General features: G+C 43.7%; 1 protein-coding gene across 1 annotated transcript in view; it reads left to right on the top strand.

Annotated features, from left to right (window-relative positions):
* The first annotated feature begins 9,516 nt into the window (after positions 1-9,516).
* The window catches only part of LOC124711772 (UDP-glucosyltransferase 2-like), a 50,905-nt gene continuing 36,219 nt past the window's right edge, over positions 9,517-24,202 (top strand). Inside the window, exon 1 of the mRNA XM_047241987.1 lies at positions 9,517-9,726. Within this exon, the coding sequence (XP_047097943.1) occupies positions 9,576-9,726 (151 nt within the window). The 5' untranslated portion in view covers positions 9,517-9,575. The remainder of the gene's footprint in view (positions 9,727-24,202) is intronic.

Genomic DNA, 24,202 nt, shown 5'->3' with positions numbered 1-24,202 from the left:
TACACTAAGGAGATTCCGAAGGATGTAGGGTGCAGTAAGTACTGGGAAATGAAGAAGCTTGCACATGATAGAGTAGCATGGAGAGCTGCATCAAACCAGTCTCAGGACTGAAGACCACAACAACAACATATCACAGTGGCAGGGGACGCTCGTAGTACGGAGTCCCAGGGATGTGGCTCAGCAGGCGCGCGCCATTTGCTCCACCGACTCCACACGACGGGTATCGGCATCTGAGGGAAACTTGCAATTCCTTCGCCAACTTAGACGCCCTCCGGGTGATGTCAACGGGTGACACCTCATTCTACACACTGAAGGTCTATATACAACACATTATCGCCATTATGGGAAAAATCGTTATTTTAGGAGAATGTGTTCAATATCGTCGTCCATTTATTGATTTCGCCTTTAGAATGGACATCTAAATATCCGTGCAAAATTTTCAAATGTTTTGCAGTGCCAAAAGGAAAATAGAATCTTAATCCCATTCGCTAATATGTCGTCGTCTGTGTATACACCATGTTTAGAGCTTTGAAGAATCGCGATTTAGATATATCGTCATCAACTACACAAAACTTGTGCTGTTATAATATTGCACGCTGTAGACCGAGGTGACATAAGTTATGGGATAGTGATACGATATGCAGGTACACAAATGGCGGTAGTATCGCGTGCAAAAGGTGTAAAAAGTCTGTGCACTGGCGGACTGTCATTTGCACTCGGGTGGTTCACGTGAAAAGCTTTCTGGCGTGATTATGATGGCACGACGGGAATTAACAGAGTTTGAGTGCAGAATGGTAGTTGGGACTAGACGCATGGAACATTTTATTTCGGAAATCTTTAGGGAATTCGTGTCAAGGGTGTGCCGTGTTGTAGGGAAGCAGCCTACTCACGCTGTAGTAAATTCACATCAGTTTCCACTGTGTGCCAGCCAGTCCGCTGTAACTACACTCCTGGAAATTGAAATAAGAACACCGTGAATTCATTGTCCCAGGAAGGGGAAACTTTATTGACACATTCCTGGGGTCAGATACATCACATGATCACACTGACAGAACCACAGGCACATAGACACAGGCAACAGAGCATGCACAATGTCGGCACTAGTACAGTGTATATCCACCTTTCGCAGCAATGCAGGCTGCTATTCTCCCATGGAGACGATCGTAGAGATGCTGGATGTAGCCCTGTGGAACGGCTTGCCATGCCATTTCCACCTGGCGCCTCAGTTGGACCAGCGTTCGTGCTGGACGTGCAGACCGCGTGAGACGACGCTTCATCCAGTCCCAAACATGCTCAATGGGGGACAGATCCGGAAATCTTGCTGGCCAGGGTAGTTGACTTACACCTTCTAGAGCACGTTGGGTGGCACGAGATACATGCGGACGTGCATTGTCCTGTTGGAACAGCAAGTTCCCTTGCCGGTCTAGGAATGGTAGAACGATGGGTTCGATGACGGTTTGGATGTATCGTGCACTATTCAGTGTCCCCTTGACGATCACCAGTGGTGTACGGCCAGTGTAGGAGATCGCTCCCCACACCATGATGCCGGGTGTTGGCCCTGTGTGCCTCGGTCGTATGCAGTCCTGATTGTGGCGCTCACCTGCACGGCGCCAAACACGCATACGACCATCATTGGCACTAAGGCAGAAGCGACTCTCATCGCTGAAGACGACACGTCTCCATTCGTCCCTCCATTCACGCCTGTCGCGACACCACTGGAGGCGGGCTGCATGATGTTGGGGCGTGAGCGGAAGACGGCCTAACGGTGTGCGGGACCGTAGCCCAGCTTCATGGAGACGGTTGCGAATGGTCCTCGCCGATACCCCAGGAGCAACAGTGTCCCTAATTTGCTGGGAAGTGGCGGTGCGGTCCCCTACGGCACTGCGTAGGATCCTACGGTCTTGGCGTGCATCCGTGCGTCGCTGCGGTCCGGTCCCAGGTCGACGGGCACGTGCACCTTCCGCCGACCACTGGCGACAACATCGATGTGCTGTGGAGACCTCACACCCCACGTGTTGAGCAATTCGGCGGTACGTCCACCCGGCCTCCCGCATGTCTACTATACGCCCTCGCTCAAAGTCTGTCAACTGCACATACGGTACACGTCCACGCTGTCGCGGCATGCTACCAGTGTTAAAGACTGCGATGGAGCTCCGTATGCCACGGCAAACTGGCTGACACTGACGGCGGCGGTGCACAAATGCTGCGCAGCTAGCGCCATTCGACGGCCAACACCGCGGTTCCTGGTGTGTCCGCTGTGCCGTGCGTGTGATCATTGCTTGTACAGCCCTCTCGCAGTGTCCGGAGCAAGTATGGTGGCTCTGACACACCGGTGTCAATGTGTTCTTTTTTCCATTTCCAGGAGTGTAGCTTTGACGTCATAAATGTTGCGCAATACCTTAAAAATCAAGGAAATGACCTAAAACTTTTCTAGCATGTCAGGAATAATACTAAATTAATGTGAGTTAAATATCAGTTCGATAACTTCAGCCATTTTCGAAATTTGGACATTTTTCTGAAAAAATTATTGGCGCAACAGAAATGAGCTAGAGATTTCAAAATTTATATTTAGATTCATCTTTCATAATGATTTAATAAAAACAGTACTTTGGATTTCATAAATTAAGATTTTAGTGGAAATTCATGATTTTCTGGTTTTCATCTCAAAACTGAAGGAAGCAAGATAGATTAAGTAGGCTAATAAATAAGGCTAGGATGTTTAGATTTAAATAGGTTGGAGGTCCGCTATGACTATGAAGATGTGAAAAGTTTCTTTTGAATACCTATAAAATTATAGCGATAGCGGATCTCAAAAGGGCCAGTTCAGAGCTTATCTACTGTGTGCAGTGTAATTAAATTAATTCTCTCGCCCAAAATATTTAACTTAGCCACGTCAAAATTTTATTATCAATACTTACCTGCGTGCTGAATGCACGTTTAAATTAAGAGCTTCATTGGCCATCAGCAAAAGAAGCTATAAATTATTATGTAACTTGAAGTGGTGCGTTACTAGCCCAGCGGTTAGTCGGGAGAGCCGATTTGATCAGGCGTTCCCTTAGCCGTCCGCACCGCGGCTTTATATATAAGAACGCTGCGCGAGGAAGGAAGGCCCCAGTTCTCTCCAGACGCTGAATGACACGCCATCTGTGTCGGGAGTCGCGTCGCATCGGTATCACTGCTACAAACAGCCTCGGGTGCCGTATTAAGTTACTAGAGATATGCGGAACCATGAAAACATTTCAAGTGAAGTGTTAATTCTGGGATGATTTTCATTATCTAGCTTCAGTTTGCGTATTGTCGTATTTTCACGTGCCGTCGCGGGACAGACATTCTACCAAATATTTAGCGTGGCGTTTGATGAAATATTTTCATCAAATTATGGCGAGCATTCTTTTTAACATTTAATTCGGACATTTATAGTTGCATCAGCGCATTAGACTCTGAACTGCTCTGTTAGTAAGGTTGTAGGGATACTTGTGTTTTTTATCAGTGAATTTCAGAATATACTCAACTAGTTTGGAAAACCGTTTTTGATTAGAAATCCTGGACAATCTCCTAATTCCTCAGAGCTATAAGCTGCAGCTATAATGGTATTCTCAGATGAAGTGGGCACTAGGATCTCTAATTACTGGCTCCACGTTTTGTTAAATCACTTTCTGGGTGCTAAAAACTAAATAGAGAGCCAGTGTTGAGAACGGCGAAAGACAGCATCAACAACATTCTAAAAGCCAGAAACTGATTCAACATGCAAGCATTTATACAGCAATTAGATAGGTTTTTTACAAATTAACCGCCGCCCCACAGTGTGTACCACATTTCAAGCATCACCTCTCACCATGGACAACACTTGACGACCGAGAGTAGCAGCGTACAGTTGTCAGCGCTAACAGGGCAGCAACACTGTGTGAAATAACCGCAGAAATCAATGCGGGACGTACAACGAACGTTTTCATTAGGAGAGTGCGGCGAAATTTGGCGTTAACAGGCTATGGCAGTAGACGAGCGACATGAGCGTCTTTCTAATAGCACGACACCACCTACTGTGCGTCTCCTGGGCTCATGACGATATCCATTGGAGCCTAGACGACCGGAAAGCCCTGGGCTTGATAGATAAGTCCCGATTTCAGTTGGTAAGAACTGATGGTAGGGTTTGAGTGTGGCGCAGACCCCACGAAGTCATGGATCCAGGTTGTCAACCAGGCAGTCGGAGCTAACATCCCATAGACGTTCGGGCTCAAATGCGGTTCCTCTCCGTAGAGATGTCTTGGCTCGAACTCGTCTAGGGGTTGAACCGTACATGTCGCATTACACGCCCTAAATTACACACTTGTGACCCTTTGGTTAAATAGTCTGGCTGATGGCAAGTTTGCGAAATACAAAGTGAATATAACATACAGAGGGGTCCAAAAAAATGTATCCACCGTTTAAAAGTCCATAACTTGCTAACTAATGGACGGAGTTGTCTCATTTTTGGTGACAGTGTAGTTCAAAGTCCAACTTAAAGATATCACTGTAGGTGTTCGAAATGGTCTCGATTAACATCGACAGACAAACGATGCCGCCGAACTGCAGCACGAACTACTGACTGCAACGTGTTCATTTGGATATTTGCACTTTATTGTACGATGGATTCCCAAAGTTCATCCAATGTGCGTGGCGTTTGTCGATAAACGACGTCCTTTAGTGTTCCCCACAGGTAAAAGTCCAGAGGAGCTATGTCTGGGGAACGTGGTGGATACTCCACAGCACCTCTGCGGCCCATCCATATTCCTGGTAGATTTTCGTCGAGATACGCCCTCAAACGATTTTGGTAGTGGGCTGGGGCACCATCTTGTTGAAAGTAAACTCTTCTGTCTCCATACAAGTCTCGGATGGCAGGTAAAATGGATGTCTGAAGCTTCAGAAGGTACACCTCACCAGTAACTGTGCCATTAAAGAAGAATGGCCCCGGTAAGACAACCCACACCACACATTTACTCCTGGCAAATTCACGGTTTTGTCTACATCGACGTTCGGATTTTCGGCGGCCCAGTACATGCAATTGTGGCGATTTACTGTACCACTGAGTTTGGACTGTGCCTCGTCAGACCACACAGTCATCTCTGCAAACTCTTCATCGTTGCGCACCATGTTAGTAAACCACTCGCAGTACTCCATTCTACGATCTGGGTCGTCCTCGTTCATTGCTGTAGCAATCGTGGGATGTCGCACTTCCACTTTGCTGTCTTCAAAATTCACCGAACACTTGAGCGACTCACTCCAGTTTCACGGGCACACTGTCTCACAGACTTTTGTGGTGAGTGAGTGAATTGTTGTAACACACGACGGGAGTTAGCTGGACTTGTTACTGTTACAGGTCGTCCAGGTCGTTGTTTGTGTAAATCTTTAACACAGCCTTAGGCTTCAAATTTGTCTCGAATACGACGAATCGCTAAACGTGTCGGTGGCTCTGCTTGATACTCATTTCGCCATTACCGTTGAACCTAATTAATGTTTTCGTACTTAAAATACCACTTCAAAACTGACTTCCTTTCATCGAATGTAAGCCTTGCGCCAGCTATGTTTACCCGAGTAATTAGGTGCAACTAAGAACAAAACACTGACTATCTAGCGACTGTCATCTGACAAAACAAAACAACGCAATACAAAGCTTGTGTGGTGATTGCCGGAACTACAACTATTACACTACCAAAGATGAGACAACTCCGTCAATTAGTTTGCCAGTTGTGGACTTTTAAACAGTGGATACTTTTTTTGGACCCCTCTATATATAACATACAGCATACATAACTTGACAGTAATAATAATATCGGGAACTAAATTAACGACCCATAAATGATGTAGGCCACACAGTTGCGATTTGGTTAGAATAATGTTTATTTAGGAAGCAAACTAATAGCGCAAGTGACAGAGGCTCTGAGCACTATGGGACTTAACTTCTGAGGTCATCAGTCCCCTAGAACTTAGAACTACTTAAACCTAACTAACCTAAGGACATCACAAACATCCATGCTCGAGGTAGGATTCGAACCTGCGACCGTAGCGGTCATGCGGTTCCAGACTGTAGAGCCTAGAACCGCTCGGCCACCCCGGCCGGCGGAAGTGATAGTATTTAGAGTCACTGCCACACTCGAGCGCATATCCATTTGATACAGTTCGATCATTCACAATCTCATCGCGAAATAAGTCAATATTCCACCTCGTTATCTTCGCAAAAAGCTAGAGTTCATACCAGGCGCGCGGCTGCTCACCGCTCAGAGACTAAGTCCCGCGATACTACACAACGCGAACTTTTCTGAGTCGTCTCATTTCCTAGCTACCTAAACGCCGACCGTCCGCTTCCGCGTCTCCGCCATCACTGACTGTTTCTGGTGTCTACAGACGAACTGTACACTTTGGTCTCACCAGCCGAACTGTCCCCTTTGGTGTCTCGAATAGAACTGTCCCTCTCTGCCCGTCACCGGCCGCGTTTTCCGCCGAATATCGTCACTCAATTGACTAGGGCAGTTCTCTTTCCTGAAGCCGTCCATCTGATTGGCTACAGCTGATTCTACATTATTTTACATTTTAAGATATTTAAATAACCAAAGCGTGACCACTTTCACGTTCTAAATAAAGTAACAATAATATCCATTACATATTAAAAGTTAAATTCTTTTACATAAAACCAATACAATTTCCTTCTTAGCTTTGAATGTCAAGGGCAGTAGCCTTGCACCAATGTCCTTTCTGACAAATACATAAAGAACTAAAGTAACTATTATGCACTAAACTATACAACAAATATTGTATTACATAATGTTTCAACAAGGTGTCATGCTCTTATCGTTCACTGTGTTTTGAGTGGAGGAAACGATGATCTGATGCTTAATTGTAAATACTGATAATTTAAAGTTACTAAATCTCTTAAACAAATAAAGTTGCAGAGTTGATATTTACAACGTATGTCATTTTAATGATGCGCTTCTATGTGAAATGTCGATCGTTAAGATCGAACAAAGCGTTCCGATTTTAGCATTCAGGTCTTTGTTACAAAACTTGTTAATTTCATTTTGACAGTAAATCCTAAACATAGATGTGATCAATATTCAAGTTTTATTGGAACCACCATGAAAATTAACGGAGGACGGCAGATTAAAATTACAGTGGCTAGATGCCCTGCATTACTACAGAATTAAATAGTTTTCATAAATGTTTGCCTTTATGACCGATCTTAGATCCGCCATATTTAACACTGCTACGTCTCCTTGGCCGCAAAAGGCTTCTACAGGGTTTCCCTATGACGTAGGTTCTCGTTTGTCTCACTCGCGCCGGCCGGAGTGGCCGAACGGTTCTAGGCGCTTCAGTCTGGCACCGCGCGACAGCTACGGTCGCAGGTTCGAATCCTGCCTCGGGCATGGGTGTGTGAGCTGTCCTTAGGTTAGTTAGGTTTAAGTAGTTCTAAGTTCTAGGGAACTGATGAGTTCAGCTGTTAAGTGCCACAGTGCTCAGAGCCATTTTTTGTCTCACTCGCACACTACAGTGTTTAGGCCTCAGTAGACAATAGACGCCTGTGAATTTCCCTAACTTGTGGTGAATCTGCGCCCTTTGTGACACAAAGTACTGAATGACAGGATTCGATTCACAGTTCCTGTAGGCTGACTCTTTTGGTCATATACTTAAATGAGATCGTAATGCTCGTTAACTCACAGCACTATGCAAGCTGGTGGTGGTTCCACAATGTTGTGGACTGTGTTTAATGGACTGGACTGGGTCATTGACTGGAAATGGTTATTTTCGACTGCTTGGAGATTATTTGCAGCCATTCATGCACTTTATATTCCCAACCACCCCATGAGCCATAGACCTTGGCGTTGGTGGGGAGGCTTGCGTGCCTCAGCGATACAGGTAGCCATACCGAAGGAGCAACCACAACGGAGGGGTATCTGTTGAGAGGCTAGACAAAGTGTGGTTACTGAAGAGGGGCAACAGCCTTTTCAGTAGTTGCAGGGGCAACAGTCTGGATGATTGACTGATCTGGCCTTGTAACACTAACAAAAGCAAAACGAGGATAATGGAATGTAGTCGAATTAAGTCGGGTGATGCTGAGGGAATTAGATTAGGAAATGAGACACTTAAAGTAGTAAATGAGTCGTGCTATTTGGGGAGTAAAATAACTGATGATGGTCAAAATAGAGAGGATACAAAACGCAGACTGGCAATGGCAAGGAAAGTGTTTCTGAAGAACAGAAATTTGTTAATATCGAGTATAGATTTAAATGCCAGGAAACCGTTTCTGAAAGTATTTGTATGGTGTGTAGCCATGTATGGAAGTGAAACATGGACGATAAATGGTTTAGACAAGAAGAGAGTAGAAGCTTTCGAAATGTGATGCTACAGAAGAATGCTGAAGATTAGATGGGTAGATCAAATAACTAATGAGGAGGTACTGAATAGGATTGGGGACAAGAGGGGTTTGTGGCGCAACTTGACTAGAAGAAGGGATCGGGTTGTACGACATGTTCTGATGTTCTGGGGGAATCAAGAGATAGCCAATTTAGTATTGGAGGGCAGCGTGGAGGGTAAAAATCGTAGAGGGAGACCAAGAGATGAATACACTGAGCAGATTCAGAAGGACGTAGGTTGCAATACGTACTGGGAGATGATGAAGGTTGCCCAGGATAGAGTAGCATGGACAGCTGCATCAAACCAGTCTCAGGACTGAAGACCACCACCACCACTACCACCACCACCACCACCACCACAACAACAACAACAACAACAACAACATATTCCCAAACAATGACGGAATTTTTATGGATGACAACGCACCTTGTATCTGGGCCACAGTTGTTTACGTTCGCAGCTCGTGGTCGTGCGGTAACATTCTCGCTTCCCGCGCCCGGGTTCGATTCCCGGCGAGGTCAGGGATTTTCTCTGCCTCGTGATGACTGGGTGTTGTGTGCTGTCCTTAGGTTAGTTAGGTTTAAGTAGTTCTAAGTTCTAGGGGTCTGATGACCATGGATGTTAAGTCCCATAGTGCTCAGAGCCACTTGAACCATTTTTTTTGAACCACAGTTGTTTAAAATTGATTTGAAACAGATTGTGGACAATTTGGGTGAATGATTTGACCACCCAGATCGTCCAACATGAATCCCTTTGAACACTTAGGAGACCCAATCGAGGGGTCAGTTCACGCACAAATTCCTGCAGTGGCAACACTTTCGGAATTGTGGACGGCTATCGAGGCAGAACAGCTCAATAGTTCTGCAGTGGATCTCCAAAGACTTGCTGAGTCCATGCCATGTACAGCTGCATGTTCTACACCAGGCAAAACGAAGTCCGGCATTATATTAGGAGGTATCCCATGACTTTTGTAACCTCAGTGTAATGTCCATTAATGTGTGTCCAGACAAGTATGTGTTTGGGGTACATTGTGGAGCAGGCACTTAAGGCTGTTTGGAGAGTACAGGTGCAGAAGTGGTTGCCACCTGCTGATCTTGTCGTTACAGGGTGTGGCTCTGTTCGTCTCGGCTACTCTGGCGTGCTGCTTTGTGCTGCCATCGAATGGCGCCAACATCCTGGCCTTATTTCCCATGGGTGGCAAAAGCCACTGGATCGTCTTTCGAGAGATGCTGGTGGAGCTGGGCAGGAGGGGCCACCACCTCACCGTGGTGACCCCCTTCAAGGAGGAACACGAGAACTGGGAACTTCTCAAAATGGCCGACCCTGTTATTGATCTTGGAGGTACGTGAATTTCCTTCCTCCTCTGATCCGTAATCTAGAAAGTAATTGGCAACAGCTCCCCATTAAACCCGTTTTCTAGCTGGCGGTCCTGCATCACTTGTCTGCTGATGTGTAATACGTGAGACCCACCACTCCCATACTTTTCCTTCGTAATGATATCTAGAACTCGTATACAACACAGACCTGCAAAGTAGCCAGAAGAATTTTTTACAGCCGAGTAATGACGATTAGCATAGGCGATTAGTGGAAGGCACTGTGTCACCTTCGGCAGTAATCGCTATAAACCGAAATGTATGCCACATAATTTCGTACAAGAGAGCCGGTTAGTGAAGTGTGGTAATGGAGATTCCACGCGAGTCAAGAGTGTAACCGTCAAGAGATCCGAATCCATATCACTGTACTGCATAGCTCAGCGGTTCCCAACATGGGTATGATTGCCCCCAGAGGGGTAAAATTATATTTTCTGAGGGGTAAAAACAAACGGTTCGATAGTGTTTCGGGCAAAAAACTAAATTTTTTTAAAAGGCTATCAGTATTATCGTTATTTTATAAGACTGTAACACTGATTATACACTGAAGCGCCAAAAAAATTGGTATAGGCATGCGAAATCAAATACAGAGATATGCAAAGAGGCATAATATGGTGCTATGACCGGCAACGCCTATCTAAGACATTAAGTGTCTGCCGCAGTTGTTACAACGGTTACTGCTGCTACAATGGCATGTTATCAAGTTTTAAGTGAGTTTGAACGTAGTGTTATAGCCAGCGCGCGAGCGACAATTTCACGAGTGTACCGTGAATATCAGGAGTCCGGTAAAACATCCAATTTCCGACATCGCTGCGGTCTGAAGAAGATCCTGCAAGAACGGTAGCAACGAAGAATGAAAAGAACTGTTCAGCGTGACATATGTGCAACCCTTCCGCAAAGTGTTGCAGATTTCAATGCTGGGCCACCAACAAGTATCAATGTGCGAACCATTCAACGAAACATCATCTATATGGGGTTTCCGAGCCGAAGGTCCACTCTTGTCCCCTCGATCACTACACGACTAAAAGCTTTAAGCCTGGCCTGAGTCCCTCAACACCGACTTTGGAGTATTCGTCGCTGGAAGCTTGTTACCTGGTCGGACGAGTCTCGTTTCAAATTGTGTCGAGTGGACGGACGTGTATGAGTGTGGAGACAACCTCATGAATCCATGGACCCTGCATGTCAGCAGGGCACTCTTCAAGCTGGTTCAGGCTCTGTAATGGCATGGGACTATTGCATTTGGAGTGATATGGGACCCTGATACGTCTAGATACGACTCTGACAGGTGACACGTACGTAACCATCCTGTCTGATCACCTGCACCCGTTCGTGTCCGTTGTGCATTCCGACGGACTAGGGCAATTCCCACACGTCCAGAATTGCTACAGAGTGGCTCCAGGAACACTCTACTGGCCACCATACTAACTGGACATGAACATTATTGAGCATATCTGGGATGCTTTGCAACGTGCTGTTCAGAAGAGATTTCCACCCTCTCGTACTCTTGCGGATTTGTGGACGGCCCCGCAGGGTTCATAGTCTCAGTTACCTCCGCCTTCAGACACAAGTCGAGTCCATGCCAAGTCGTGTTGCGGCACTTCTGCATGCTCGCGGGGGCCCTACACGATATTAGGCATGTGTACCAGTTTCCTTGCCTCTTCAGTTTATAAGTTACCACAGTGAAAATTTGGAAAGAGTACGTCAAAATCTACAATAATATCTATTTTTAAGACTCTGGGAAAACTTTCCAGGTAAAAACACCAAACTGCTGGACTAACGGACCAGTCACAGTCGTATGCCCCACAAATCTGAATACTGTCGGTTCGACCGGCGGACGACCGATACGGGGGTACCTTTCAGAGTCACTCAGGTGCTCATAACGCTGTCTCATACGCTACGCGGCACTCCCGCGCCCTTCTCAGCGATCACTCGACATCTGGCGCTGCTCACGCCCTTTATACGCCCTAGCAGGCCTGTATCGACACTAAAGAAGAACAACGCTGATGCAGTCTGGTGGCCGTTCTACCTGTCACAGACCTCCACTGAGACACCCGCGGATGGGGAGTACCTACACTAGCACTTGTCCGTGTCATGTGGATGTTCCACTTTTTTTGCCGGGCAGTGTTTTGCAGGAACCGGTTAAGACGCCGTAATTCTGTTTACACTCAGATCTAACTGTCAAAGAGTCCTGTTTAAATGACGCACTATTTCTTTTCATACACTGAAGAGCCAAATAAACTGGTACACCTGCCTAATATCATGTAGGGACACCGCGAGCACGCAGAAGTGCCGCAACACGCCGTGGCATGGACTCGACTTGTGTCTTAAGTAGTGCTGGAGGGAACTGACACCATGAATCCTGCAGGGCTGAACATAAATACGCAAGATCTCGTCTGAACTGCACGTTGCAAGGTGTCGCAGATACGCTCAATAACATTCATGTCTGGGAAGGTTGATGGTCAGCGTAAGTGTTTAAACTCAGATGAGTGTTCCTGGAGCCACTCTGTAGCAATTCTGGACGTGTGGGAATTGCCCGAGTCCGTCGGAATGCCCAACGGACACGAATGGGTGCAGGTGATCAGACAGGATGCTTATGTACGTGTCACCTGTCAGAGTCGTATGTAGACGTATTAGGGGTCCCACACCACTCCAACTGCACACGCCCCACGCCATTACAGAGCCTCCACCAACTCGAACCGTCCCCTGCCGACATGCAGGGTCTGTGGATTCATGAGGATGTCTACATACCCGTACACGTTGATCCGCTCGATAGAATTTGAAACGACACTGGCCCGACTAGATGACATGTTTCCAGTCACCAACAGTCCAGTGTCGGTGTTGTCGGGTCCAGGCGAATCGTAAAGCTATGTGTCGTATAGTCATCAAGGATACACGAGTGGGTCTTCGGATCCGAAAGCCCATGTCGATGATGTTTCGTTGACTGGTACGCACGCTGACACTTGTTGGTTGCCCAGCATTGAAATATGCGGCAATCTGCGGAAGGGCTGCACTTCTGTCACACTGAACAATTCTCGTTGAAACTTCCTGACAGATTAAAACTGTGTGCCCGACCGAGACTCGAATTCGGGACCTTTGCCTTTCGCGGGCAAGTGCTCTACCATCTGAGCTACCGAAGCACGACTCACTCCCGGTCCTCAGAGCTTTACTTCTGCCAGTATCTCGTCTCCTACCTTCCACACTTTACAGAAGCTTTCCTGCAAACCTTACAGAACTAGCACTCCTGAAAGAAAGGGTACTGCGGAGACATGGCTTAGCCACAGCCTGGGGAATGTTTCCAGAATGAGATATTCACTCTGCAGCGGAGTGTGCGCTGATATGAAACTTTCTGGCAAATTAAAACTTTGTGCCCGACCGAGACTCGAACTCGGGACCTTTGCCTTTCGCGGGAAAGTGCTCTACCATCTGAGCTACTGAAGCACGACTCAGTCCCGGTCCTCAGAGCTTTACTTCTGCCAGTATCTCCTCTCCTATCTTCCAAACTTTACAGAAGCTCTCGTGCGAACTTCAGCTGGTAGAGCACTTGCCCGCGAAAGGCAAGAGTCCCGAGTTCGAGTCTTGGTGGGGCACACAGTTTTAATCTGCCAGGAAGTTTCATATCAGCACACACTCCGCTGCAGAGTGAAAATCTCATTCTGAAATTTTTGTTGATCCCGTTCTAGCAGTATCTTTTTCCAGCCGCAGCGATGTCGGATATTTGATGTTTTACCGGATTCTTGATATTCACGGTACACTCGTGAAAAGGTCGACAGAAAAATCTCCCCACTTCATGGCTACCTCAGAGACGCTGTGTTCCATCCCTCATGCGCCGACTACAACACCACGTTCAAACTCAGTTTAATCCCGATAGTCTGGCATTGTAGCAGCAGTAACCGTTCTGACAACTGCACCAGACACTTGCCTTATACAGGCGTTGCTGACCGCAGCGGCGTATTCTGCCTGTTTACATATCTCTGTATTTGGTACGCAAGCCTGTACCAGTTTCTTTGGCGCTTCAGTGTAGTTACATTAATTACAGACGTCTCGGTATCAATTTTGCTTATTTGAGGGCAACTGTAGTAATTTTTGCTCCTAGTACTGCAATTCTTCAGGAGAGAAACTGAAAGTCGTTTCACTCTTTAGAATCCGATTACTGCTTTCGGAGTAGTTACAACGTTTAGAACGCAGGCCTGTTTAGAAATTACACGGACTGCGCGGCCCCTCCCGCCGGAGGTTCGAGTCCTTCCTCGGGCATGAGGGTGTGTGTGTGTTGTTCTTAGCATTAGTCAGTTTGAGTTAGTTTCGTTGTAAGTAGGCTGTTTAGGTTTTTATGTTGGTAAAGCCACGTAGCGCTCTGTATGAACATCACTGGCTGTGCTGTGTGCAGCCTGTGGCTGGTTGGCATTGTTGGAATACTCGCTATTGTAGTCTTGGGCAGTTGGAGGTGAGCCGCCAACTGCGCAACGCTACGCGCTGTTCACAGCCAACTGCCCAACACTACAATTGCGAGTATTCCAACAATGCCAACCAGCCACAGGCTGCACACAGCACAGCGAGTGATTTTCATACAGAGCGCTACGTGGCGTTACCAACATAAAACCTAAACAGGCCAGTGTTGCCAATTTAGCGACTTTGTCGCTAGAAATGGCGACTTCTGCCTTCGTCTTAGCGACAAAAAAAAAAAAAAACTTTTTAGCTACAAAAATTATTTAGCTACTTATCTGGCGACTTTTGGAGTACTGACGACTTTTGAAGTACAAATCAAAACTATTTTGGGCCAGTATTTTCATTAACAAAACTAAAATTTTAACCATAGAATAGGTACTACACTAAATTTGTTCTTGATTTACTAAGTTAAATCAAGTTCTTAGCAGATCATGTAGCATTGTTCAGCATTTAGTAAACCTGAATGTGGGAATTGCGTACAGAGTAAGAAAACCTTGACTATAGAAAATTCATTATTCATTACCCACTAGCCTGTTATCGTCGATAACGTATCGATCTATAATTCTTCAACTTTTGAACTCCCTTTATTTTTCGAATTGACAAATAACATACGTAATATTAAGTATAATAAAATACATTTCTGTCCAGCAACCTCTAATTTTTCGAAATGTTAACTCGCAGTTAAATTATTACCACATGCACAGTGGTAACGCAAGAACAATTCGGTGGGGATATCTCAGACATTATTACGTTTTAAACAATGAACAATAAGACTGATATCGCGTTACCGAGTGAGTAGATTGTTGCGTGACCTCTAGTTCACCTGAGTTTTAGTGTATTTTCAGTGATTATAAATTGGTGAAACTTATGTTGTGGTGGCTTACATAATGGATTTACCGCAGAAGAAGAGCAGTACGCTCAGAAATATCGGGATGCGTGGGAAGCAGAACTTGAATTCAATGGGTGGCTGAAACCAGCCGTTGGAGACTTATCCAAGGCAAGATGTCAAGTATGTACAACAGAGTTTGATGCTAAATTGTGTGATATTAGAAAGCATTCGAAAACTATTAAGCATAAACAAAAAATTGATTAAAAGAAAACACAAATCATCTTACCTGTGAAAATTGTTCCGAAAACTACAGTTAGAATAGCAAGCAGAGCAGAAGGCACGCTTTCTTTATTTATTGCTGAACACTGTTCTATTCTAGCTGTAGATCATTTAGGAATACTGTGCAAGAAGGTGTTTTCCGGTGATGAGGACGCTAAAAACATGCAATTACATTGTACAAAGTGCACTAACGTTATAACTAAAGTTTTGGCTCCATATTTTACACAATCATTGGTTGAAGATATAGGTAACCAAAAATACAGTGTACTAATAGATGAATCTACAGATGTATCAATATCTAAAATGCTAGGTACCGTTATACGGTACTATAGTGTAAACAATCAAACCATTAGATCAGCAATTCTCAAACTCGCTGTAGTAGAAACTGCAGATGCAAGAAATCTGGCTGCTGTTCTTGTGAATTCTTTGAAAGATTTCAAACTTCCAATCGCTAATATGGTAGGAATTGGCACAGATAATGCTTCTGCAATGGTTGGAATAAACGATGGGCTTTTCGAACAACTCAAGAGAGAATATGGTTTGAAGCATTTGGTATTGATCCGTTGCATTTGTCACCCTCTTCTGCTTGCAGTGTCACACGCCTCAGTGAATACCATACCTAGAAACATAGAGTTTCTTGTACGGGAAACCTACAATTGGTTCTCCATTTCACCCAAAGGACAAGAGGAATATAAAAAGGTTTATGAGACAATAAATTGTGGAAAACAGCCACTAAAAATTTTGAAGGTCTGTGCAACACGTTGGCTTTCAATTGAACCAGCAACACGAAGAATTCTGGAGCAGTGGGAAGAACAAAAGCTACATTTTTCACTTGCCATGGTTCAAGACAATTGTTACACTTCCGATCTTTTGTACAAGATGCATTGTGACGACTCAAATCATCTTTACATGTTTTACCTTAAACATGCTTTAAAAGACGTACAAATAGCAATAAAAGCTTTTGAAGAAGAAGACAATGACCCCACTAAATTACTTGATACACCTGTATTTCTCATGCAGTCACTCGGACAAAACATAGTTTTTCCAACTGTTGATTTGTTGACAACACCAGTTCCAAGAGAATGTACGAGGGTTATTCCAAAAGTAAGGTCCGATCGGTCGCGAAATGGAAACGACTATGAAAATCCGATAAAGCTTTGCACAGATGTGTTGGGTAGTGTCTCTAGTATAACCCCAGTTAGCATCACGTCGCTCTTCTCATTTCTGAGCTGGCAGTGAGTGCGTAAAGATGTCTAGAAAATAGTGTCTGCCGCCAAGTACGAGGGCCTGGTGAGAAATTTCGCCTGAAGCTATGCAGCTAACATTATATAACTGTCGTGCTGTTTCTTCTTCAAGACAATTCTCAGCCGCATTCTGCAGGGGCAATGAAGATGCTCCTGCATCGTTTTCAAATGGAAATGTGAGATTACCCACAATACAGTCCGCAATTGTCTCCCCCTGAGTTTCATCTCTGGTCACATGAACCGCTGTCTTTGAAGACAACATTTTGACACAGACAACGAGGTGTAGGCCAGCGTGGAGAATTGGCGGAAAGCACTGGCGGCTGCCTTCTATGATGAGGCTATTGAAAAGTTGGTACAACGCTATGACAAAAGTCTAAGTCAGAACGGCGACTACGTAGAGAAGTAGCTGAAAGGTGTAGCTAATTGTTACAAGTAAAACATTTCTGATGTTCACTGTGGTTTCAATTTGGCAATCAGTCGGACCTTACTTTTGGAATAACCCTCGTATGTACGCGAATCCGAACCTTGGCTTTATGTTTGAACAGAAATTGTCTGAGTCAAGTTTGTCTGAAGAAAATAAAGTTTATTTGAAGAAGAGATGCATTCAATTTAGTCTGAAACTCATTAAAGAATTCAACAAAGACTGCCAAGTAACGTTACGATCCTGAAAAAAATGTCAATGCTGAATGTTGAAGAAACAGTAAAAGTGAATAAAAATAATGCAGTAGCGGATGTAGCCAAAGAATTGGGTTTTAGTGGCGATTTCATAGACGGTATGCTGCAAGAATGGCATAATATCAACTTCATTAGGGGGAATAACACTGCTAACACTGTTCGATTTTGGAGTGAGGTTTTGCAGTATAAAAATGCCGCAGGGGAGAATCCTTTTTCTTTGATTTCACAGCTAGCAATGACTGTTCTATGCCTACCGCATTCAAATGCAGAAGTGGAAAGAATATTCAGTTCTATGAACCTTATATAAACTAAACAACGTAACAGATTATCGTTAAAGACAATTAATACTTTGATCATATTGAGAGACCAGCTGAAGAAAGAAAATAAAGATTGTGCATCTTTTGACATACCGTCAGACGTATTGGAGCTTATTGTAACGAACGAAAGTTCCTCTTTTGCGACAAAACCAGTCGAACTGCAACATCATCTTTTGAGCGACGTTCAACCCTCTACATCAACTACAGTTCTGTCAGAGCATGAAACAGAAGAGTTATTCGATCTTCTGAGTGACGACGATGAATAGCTCACATACCGGTATGTATATATTTTGTAACCCAATTTGAGTTCTTGCTTTCTTTTGTTACATATATAGTTGTATATTTCTAGTATATTTGATTACTGTGATTGATTCAACAATATATGTGTTGCGTAAAAGGAAGCCCCAGCTTAGAAGTTCATGTCAGCATGTGATTTGACATTGGCACCAAATTTCAGCACAATCCTGCCCAAGCCCATCGTGGGCATGTCACACGATGAGACGGTAGTTATACCCCCTCTTACCCAAGTTTCATCCGTTCTTTCGACGGCTCTGCAATGGAGCTCATAACCGTGACACACATAGCGTCGAAATCACGCGGATTCCTAACCGGTGGGCCAGGAAAACAGTTGATACAGACCGCTGCTCAGAATCGACATGAAAAGCACTCAGAAGGTGGCACAAAGGGCGTCGATGAAACCACCCCTTTTGATTTGTGCACATTTCGCTGTCGAAAACGACATCGTGCTGGTGTTACAGCTACGCCCCGCCATAGTTTCACATGGATTCCTGGTGTTACAACAACTGCTGTACAAGCTCTTAACTGACAACACGAGGGTTATTCATTAGTAATGACGTATAATGTAACAAATGAAAGATCGAGCTGTACATCGATGCTTTTTCAGTCGCAACAGCTCCAACGGTAAGTTCAGTCTTAGCGTTTTTCGCCTAACATTGTAGCGATCAAACGAACAATCACAAAATAACGAACGTCCGCCTGTACAGAGAGAGCGGCAGTACCTTTAAACCATGTAAAGGTATATTTCCTGCTACTTATGGTCTGGCTTCGATGTCTCTTCATAGTCAACAGTCGCCAAAAATTTCTCGAAAAATCACCTTACCTCTTACCTGTTACTGCGTATGTCGCCCCGTTTTCGACTAAGATGTGATACTCACAGAACAAGTAAAAGTAGACATTCTCACTATTCCGTCAAGGTACAACATTTTGATCTTCGTCATGCGATGTAACCAATACACATTGATCATCCTGATCAATAGTCTGTAACCCTCCTACCTCTCTGGCTAATTAGGCTTTTCTATGTGGCCGTGTACTTAAAGCCCCTAATCTGCGGGGAAAAGGCATCTACTCCGAAGAATAATGCAAAACTGAGAGAAGTAGATGAAGTCATAACCGAATAGCCACTGCTCAGTATTGTAGCAATGACGTTTAGAAACAAAGTTTGGTTAACTTTATATATTTTTAATTACGTAAACTAGTTTTTCAATTAATAGTAGTTAGTGGAAAATTTGGAAGAAACGTTTTCAAAGTATGGCATTAATGAAATAACCAACGGTCGTTAGTTCCTTACCGGAACAAGAGTAATTAAACTGAAACTGAACTTTATACTCGTAAGCAATTTTACGTAAGATTAGTTATTGGCGTCATGACGTATGAACAGCACCTGACGCACACTTTCAAGAAGTTAACAGCACACATCACAGTAGTCAGATAATAATCAAATAACAGACACATAGCCGCGTGGGATTAGCCGAGCGGTCTCAGGCGCTGCAGTCAATGGGACTGTGCGGCTGGTCCCGGCGGAGGTTCGAGTCCACCCTCGGGCATGGGTGTGTGTGTTTGTCTTTCGGATAATTTAGGTTAAATAGTGTGTAAGGTTAGGGACTGATGACCTTAGCAGTTAAGTCCCATAAGATTTCACACACATTTGAACATTTTTGAGCAAACACATACAACATATCAATTAAAGTAAGAGTTTTTACTGAATGTGGACAGAAGCTTTTTGTTACGTTACTCACCGTAATACTCACTGTCGTAATTGTAGCAAGCAGAAAGGTTGTTTGAATTTAGCAGTTACTTCGACATTTCTTTGTAATAAAAGTTACAAATTTTGCCAAAAGCTATAAATTAGAACTGCGCTTTGACAATGAAATTCAGTGTCCAAATTCCGTAAAGTTTTATTACCAATTTTTTTATTATGAAAGTTGCTCTAATGAATGAATGAATGAATTAATTAATTAATACTGGCTTTTGCATCTTCTATCTCTGACATCATTCATACTACAGCGAAAGATTTAATTATCAGGTAATTGTCCAAAGTTGTAAAAATTATTGTTGTTGTTGTGGTCTTCAGTCCTGAGACTGGTTTAATGCAGCTCTCCATGCTACTCTATCCTCAGCAAGCTTCTTCATCTACCATTACTTACTGCAACCTACATACTTCTGAATCTGATTAGTGTACACATCTCTTGGTCTTCCTCTACGATTTTTACCCTCCACACTGCCCTCCAATACTAAATTTGTGATCCCCTGATGCTTCAGAACATGTCCTACCACTCGATCCCTTCTTCTAGTCAAGTTGTGCCACCAACTCCTCCCCAATTCTGTTCAACACCTCCTTATTAGTTATGTGATCTACCCATCTAATCTTCAGCATTCTTCTGTAGCACCACATTACGAAAGCTTCTATTCTCTTCTTGTCTAAACTATTTATCGTCCACGTTTCACTTCCATGCATGGCTACACTACATACAAATACTTTGAGAAACAACTTCCTGACACTTAAATCTATACTGAATGTTAACAAATTTCTCTTCTCCAGAAATGCTTTCCTTGTCATTGCCAGTCTACATTTTATATCCTATCCACTTCGACCATCATCAGTTATTTTGCTCCCCAAATAGCAAAACTCCGTTACTACTTTGTCTCATTTCCTAATCTAATTCCCTCAGCATCACCCGACTTAATTCGACTACATTCCATTATCCTCGTTTTGCTTTTGTTGATGTTCATCTTATATCCTCCTTTCAAGACACTGTCCATTCCGTTCAACTGCTCTTCCAAGTCCTTTGCTGTCTCTCACACAATTACAATGTCGTCGGCGAACCTCAAGGTTTTTATTTCTTCTCCATGGATTTTAATACCTACTCCGAACTTTTCTTTTGTTTCCTATACTGGTTGCTCAATATACAGATTGAATAGCATCGGGGAGAGGCTACAACCCTGTCTCACTCCGTTCCCAACCACTGCTTCCCTTTCGTGCCCCTCGACTCTTATAACTGCCATCTGGTTCCTGTACAAATTGTAAATAGCCTTTCGCTCCCTGTATTTTACCCCTGCCACTTTTAGAATTTGGGTGAGAGTATTCCAGTCAACATTGTCAAAAGCTTTCTCTAAGTCTACAAATGCTAGAAACGTGGGTTTGCCTTTCCTTAATCTTTCTTCTAAGATAAGTCTTAAGGTCAGTATTGCCTCACGTGTTCCAACATTTCTACGGAATCCAAACTGATCTTCCCCGAGGTCGGCTTCTACCAGTTTTTCCATTCGTCTGTAAAGAATTCGCATTAGTATTTTGCAGCTGTGACTTATTAAACTGATAGTTCGGTAATTTTCGCATCTGTCAACACCAGCTTTCTTTGAAATTGGAATTATTATATTCTTCTTGGAGTCTTGTTTTGATAATCTGATAAATTAATGTTCACTTCAATTTCAGTTTTTTTCTGATTACCTCGGTTCATACAAAGGGACAGGAGGGATACTACTTGGATAATGACTAGGAAAATTATTTACGTGACATGCACGAAAACAATGTTATTTAAGCAATAAAATTCCATTTACGCTAGGCAGGCTATTACAATTCTAGCTATATAAAAAGTGTAAACCCTACTTCTCTTCATGATGCCGTTGGTTTACCGAGTGACTTCATTTAGCGGTAAATAGGGCATAGGTCGATCTTCTGGCCATACCATAGCCAATAACAAGGGCCCACAGTACTGTTGATGTTATGTGAATTACTGTTGCTGCATTTGTACTGTACCCAATAAATCCACAGCTTGCCCACATTAAACATCCGCCAAAACAACCAATTCAGTTTTTACTGCTCCGAACCACGGAAACAGACTTTTTGTCTTCGCACTTTGCATAACCACACCGTGGAATACACGAAACCAACGACACCAATCGTCTCCTTGCGACTCCTAACTGCTACATTTTTGGCGCGCTCGCACGCCCAGCGATAATGCTTTTACAATTTATTACACTCTTTGACAATAGCTTTTTCCCTGACTAGGCCAGCGTGTCTACTTTCAAAATGTTAACATTCCATGCGTATTCTCTTTTTTAAATAACAAACAGAATTTATAACTTGACCACATATTTGCAAGAATAATATTCAGCACAAGTAATAAAGCAAACTTCGCAAAACAAGTAGAAAATGTATGATCATGGATAGAGTTGTGGTGTTACAAGCCTACTTAATAGCGGGTATGTCCACCTTCGACATGGATAACAGCGGCGACGCGTCGTGTCATGGAAGCAAATTGGGAACTTCGTAGATTGCTGGAGGGAGTTGTCACGACATCTGCACACACAAGCTACCTAATCACCGTAAATTCCGGGGGGAGGGGGGGGGGAGGGGGGGCGTGATGAGCTCTGACGCCACTTTCAATCACATCCCTCGGAAGATGTTCTCCGTAGTTGAGAACGAAACGTCAGGGAGAAGAAGTTCTACAGATCGACCACGGCAACTTAGCCCGGAAGTGTTTACTGATGAAGACATTCCAGATGTGTTCGATCGGGTTCAGATCTGGCGGTGAGTTTTGGGGGGGGGGGGGGCGGAGGGGATGTAACCGTCCCCTCACTTATCGACATTAATGACAGTGAAAAATTAAACCGCGTGTACCTAATGGAAAGCAATCGTCATCGAAGTTAATCCGTCGCTAAAGAGGCAGGAAGGGTTACATCTAAATCAAAGGAAAAATGCAAATGAAATTGGTGGAAATTAATTTCGAAAAAGGGTAAAGTTAATAAAGAAAGTAAATGTGCGGTCGTTACGTTAACAATTAACTAGCGTTCATTAGATATTTGAGATTTGGGGAAAATTACGGTCGCCAGTCCTATGGACAACTACTATAATAACTGAAAAAGAAAGGTTAATGCACATACAAATAGCACTAAAAGCGTGGCAACTTAAGGTTGACACGTGTTGTGTGAAAACTGAATGTTTGTCAGAAGTAATAAATTTCGCTACACTCTGACTTAATTTCGCAAAAGAATTAATAAAACCGAAAAATTGAAAGTTAATTTAGTGACAAATTAATAGTGAGCTTTGTTTCTGAAGCACTACGAAATTAAATAAAATAAGGTTAGTCTTGGGCTACCTCAACAATCATTTCAAAAGCTACTTGAATCTACGCAATTTAGAAATAAGAGATTTGACTTTGACCGTGAATTAAATGATTCTGAACAATTAACAATAGTAAAATTTAGTACGTACCAAGCTGAGCTGCAGTCACAGATAAGCTAAAATATGGTAACAAAACTCGCACTCTTAATTTGTGTTTGTGTAATCTAAATATTGTAGCCAGCTATGAATACCTTAACTAAACTTTGAAATTAAAGCAGTGAAATCGAATCATATTACTTTAATGCTGGCGTTTGAATTTCGACGACACTCGGGTTCATTCCGGAAAAGGAAGGGACCCTGCTTGGTAATGCAATTGGGACAATGAGCAACAAAGATTCCTGTTATGTTGCTGTAATTTTGTGAGGCAAATGGAACAATTTTAAAAGCTGTCTTCCATGTTGGTTGATTGAAGGTTTGAAGCCGTCGATCGAGGAGATGGCGACAGTCACTCATTGTCGGCCGTCGCTGTTGCAGAAGCTGGATGTTGGCGCGCCTTCTTCTCGACACGGTCACCAGGCGAAACGGGCTCTTGATGTGTGCAGCTAATGCTTCCCGTCCGCGACACCGTGTCGGAAACTATCATAGCAAGTCGAGCGCAATTACATGCTGCCAAACCGCGAAAGCGCGGCAACTCGCGGGAGTGTCACACAACACACCTGCTCCACTGCACCACCCCAGCCAGACTCTCTCTGCCCGCGCTCCACGCGGCAGAGTTAACACTACCAAAGATCCTAAACACTTTGGTCCTCCACACGACCTATCGATGTAATCGTTCGATAGCATAGTTTTCCCTAGGCAAGACCCAGCGTAAAAATACAAATAATATTTACAATTCAAAGCAATTATACATCGACATATATACATCGACATATATATATATATATATATATATATATATATATATATATATATATATAATTATAAAGATTGTTCCCCTTTAGGAGAGCGATTGAACTTGAATTCATAATTTCATCTTCGGATGTTTTTCTTCTTTGCTTCCCAAAACCTCCTCATCCTCTCAGAATGCTCCTTCTTCCGTTCCTCTGTCCATTTTTTACCGGGCTGACGCGATGTTCTTTCCCCAAACCTCACACTTGTGATTTTATGCCGGCACTCGGTGCGATCTTCGAGATTTTTTATGTTGATCTGCTGTAGATCCCTCTGGACTTCTTTCAGCCATTCTGTGCCACATTTACTCCTTGTTATAACGTTGAATAATTTCTTTGCCCTTCTGGAGT

Source organism: Schistocerca piceifrons, chromosome 8 (assembly GCF_021461385.2).
Source record: "Schistocerca piceifrons isolate TAMUIC-IGC-003096 chromosome 8, iqSchPice1.1, whole genome shotgun sequence".
Taxonomy (NCBI): domain Eukaryota; kingdom Metazoa; phylum Arthropoda; class Insecta; order Orthoptera; family Acrididae; genus Schistocerca; species Schistocerca piceifrons.
The sequence above is the reverse complement of the archived record's forward strand: the minus strand, read 5'-3'. Positions and strand labels throughout refer to the sequence as shown.